Source organism: Aegilops tauschii, chromosome 5 (assembly GCF_002575655.3).
Source record: "Aegilops tauschii subsp. strangulata cultivar AL8/78 chromosome 5, Aet v6.0, whole genome shotgun sequence".
In the NCBI taxonomy this organism is placed as follows: domain Eukaryota; kingdom Viridiplantae; phylum Streptophyta; class Magnoliopsida; order Poales; family Poaceae; genus Aegilops; species Aegilops tauschii.
The window spans coordinates 540,766,917-540,769,600 of record NC_053039.3 but is presented as its reverse complement, the minus strand read 5'-3'; the positions used below and the strand labels follow the sequence as shown (position 1 = coordinate 540,769,600).

General features: G+C 47.3%; 1 protein-coding gene across 1 annotated transcript; it reads left to right on the top strand.

Moving 5' to 3' along the window:
- Positions 1 to 1,256: 1,256 nt before the first annotated feature.
- On the top strand, positions 1,257 to 1,955 carry LOC141023126 (uncharacterized). Its single transcript, XM_073499454.1, has one exon. It carries the CDS (start codon positions 1,257 to 1,259, stop codon positions 1,953 to 1,955), a length of 699 nt encoding a protein of 232 aa, XP_073355555.1.
- Positions 1,956 to 2,684: the final 729 nt, after the last annotated feature.

Genomic DNA, 2,684 nt, shown 5'->3' with positions numbered 1-2,684 from the left:
TATTGGCAGATTATCAAGGAGGATTTCTACAAGATGTGCCAGGATTTCCATGAGGGCAACCTTGATATCACCAGCATTAGCCAGGGATACATTACCTTGATACCAAAGACCTTATCTCCTGAAACCGCAAATGACAACATGCCAATAACCCTGCTAAACTGTTGTCCGAAAATTGTCACAAAGATCTTGGCCAATCGTCTACAGGAAGTTATTCTGAAAATCATACATAGGAACCAGTATGGGTTCATCAAGGGGAGAACCATCCAAGACTGTCTTGCATGGTCATTTGAATATATCCACCAATGCCAGAGGTCGTCGCGTGAGATTATTCTGCTCAAGATGGACTTCGCCAAAGCTTTCGACACCATAGAGCACATCCCAATCATGGAGATCATGAGACACATGGGTTTTGATGATAAATGGCTGGGATGGATGGAAACAATCTTTGGGTCTGGAGTGTCATCTGTCCTCCTTAATGGGGTCCCTGGCAGAAAGTTTCAGTGCAAATGTGTGGTGCGTCAGGGCGACCCCCTCTCTCCACTGTTTTTTGTCCTCGCTGATGATCTCCTCCAAGCAGCGGTCAATGACGCATTTCCTCGTGGGTTGATCGAGCTGCCCATTCAATGCAATCGCGACAGTGACTACCCGGTGGTGCAATATGCGGATGACACCATCCTGGTGATGCCAGCCTGCCCTGATCAAGTTGCCCGCATGAAAAAAATCCTTGAGGACTACACAACATCGGTTGATCTGAAGATCAACTTCCACAAATCCACCCTAATCCCTATCAATCTTGATCATCAGCGTGCGTTACAACTAGCTCAGGTTCTTGGCTGCTCGGTTGGCTCAATGCCGTTCACCATGGGCACGACCAGGCCCACATTGGTTGAGCTCATGCCACTTGTGCACGGGGTGGAGGGGAAAATGTCCACTGCTCTGTCTTTGTTGTCCTCTGGGGCAAAACTCACTTTGGTTAACTCGGGAGTGACGTCGATGTTAATTTATGCCATGTGTACAATCAAGCTCCACCCCAAAGTGATTGAGCACCTTGATAAGCTGCGCAGGTACTGTCTCTGGGCGAAGAACTCTGAATATGGTGTCAAAAACAACTCCCTAGCGGCCTGGGAGTTGGTCTGTAGAAGACACAGAATGTAGCATTGCTGCGGAAGCATCTGTTTAAGTTTTATAATCACCATGACGTCCCCTGCGTGACTATGGTCTGGGATACTTACTACACGGATAAAGTATCGCATGCGATGGACCCTGTTGGCTCTTTCCGGTGGCGTGATGTAATGCAGCTCAGCGATGTTTTCCGTGGGATCACCAGAGTCACTCTGGGCAACGGATCCTCCTCCCTGTTATGGAAAGACGTCTGGTTTGACGACCGTGACACCCCATTAATGGAGATTTACCACGGAGCTTTCTCTTTCTATATAAATGAAGATGAGCCGGTAGCAAAAATTATCACTGCTACGGATCCCAGCTTGATCTTCCACCTGCCACTGTCCACACAAGCTCGAGAGGAAGTTAGAGGAATCCAGCAAGGAACGATGCATGTGCTCCTTGATGAGGGGTGCACAGATGCCTGGGAATGCAACCTTGGTGGGGCTTTCTCCTCCAAGCTATATTACGATAACTGCTTGAGAGATACAGCTGCTGATGATGCCTTCCGTTGGCTATGGAAGGCTAAAAGCCCGATCAAATTCAAAATGTTTGGCTGGCTGTCGTTTCTTGATCGTCTTAACACTAGGAACATGCTGAGACGCACGCACTTCGTCATGGAGGGCAACACTTACACTTGCATGCTTTGCCAGAACCCCCCTAAGGAAACGGTGGAACACCTCTTCTTCACTTGCCCGTTCAGCCAACAATGCTGGGATAAGGTTGGGATGCTTTGGCCAAGCACTGGGAACAGGCTCGCTTTGCTGCACGCTGGCAGAGAACACTGGCGGTGACCACTGTTTATGGACATCTTCTTGATGGCTGCATGGAGCTTGTGGAAGGAGAGAAATAATCAACACTTCAGAGGGATTCCACACTCTTTTGGTTCATGGCTGGCTAGATTCAAAGAGCTTTTGACCCTGTTGGTTCACAGTTGTAGGGAGGAATTGCGTCCTTTCCTAGACACATACATACAACAATTGTAATACTTGCACTGGTAGCCTCATAGGAGTTTTGGCCGGGGGGCCACAAAACCCACTTGTAACAATGATGTAACTGGTTTCTTTGTGAGTAATACAAAAGTCAGTGGGAGCCTCTCCCACTGTCGTTAACCTTCAAAAAAGGATAAGGAAGAACTTCACAACAAGTCAAGTGGTGCTTACAAAGCCTCATGTGATACTCCTACATCATCAAGTGAGAAACAAACCTTCAATGAGGAATTGAGCCTAATGGTGAAGAACTTCAACAAGTTCTACAAGAGTAGAATCAAGGAAATAAGTTCCAAGTCAAGGTCCTACAATGCCAAACGATCTTCTAGTCATGAGAGTAATTGCTACAATTGTGGAAGACCCGGACACTACTCCAATGAGTGTACGGCCCCCTACAAACGAAGAGAAGATTCGCCCAAAAGGAAAAGAACAAGACAAGAATCACCACCAAGAGAGAGAAGGCGTAGAGATGATCGTTATGAACTAAGAACCTCTCGGAGAAGCAAGGATTCGGAAAGGAAGGACAAATCATCA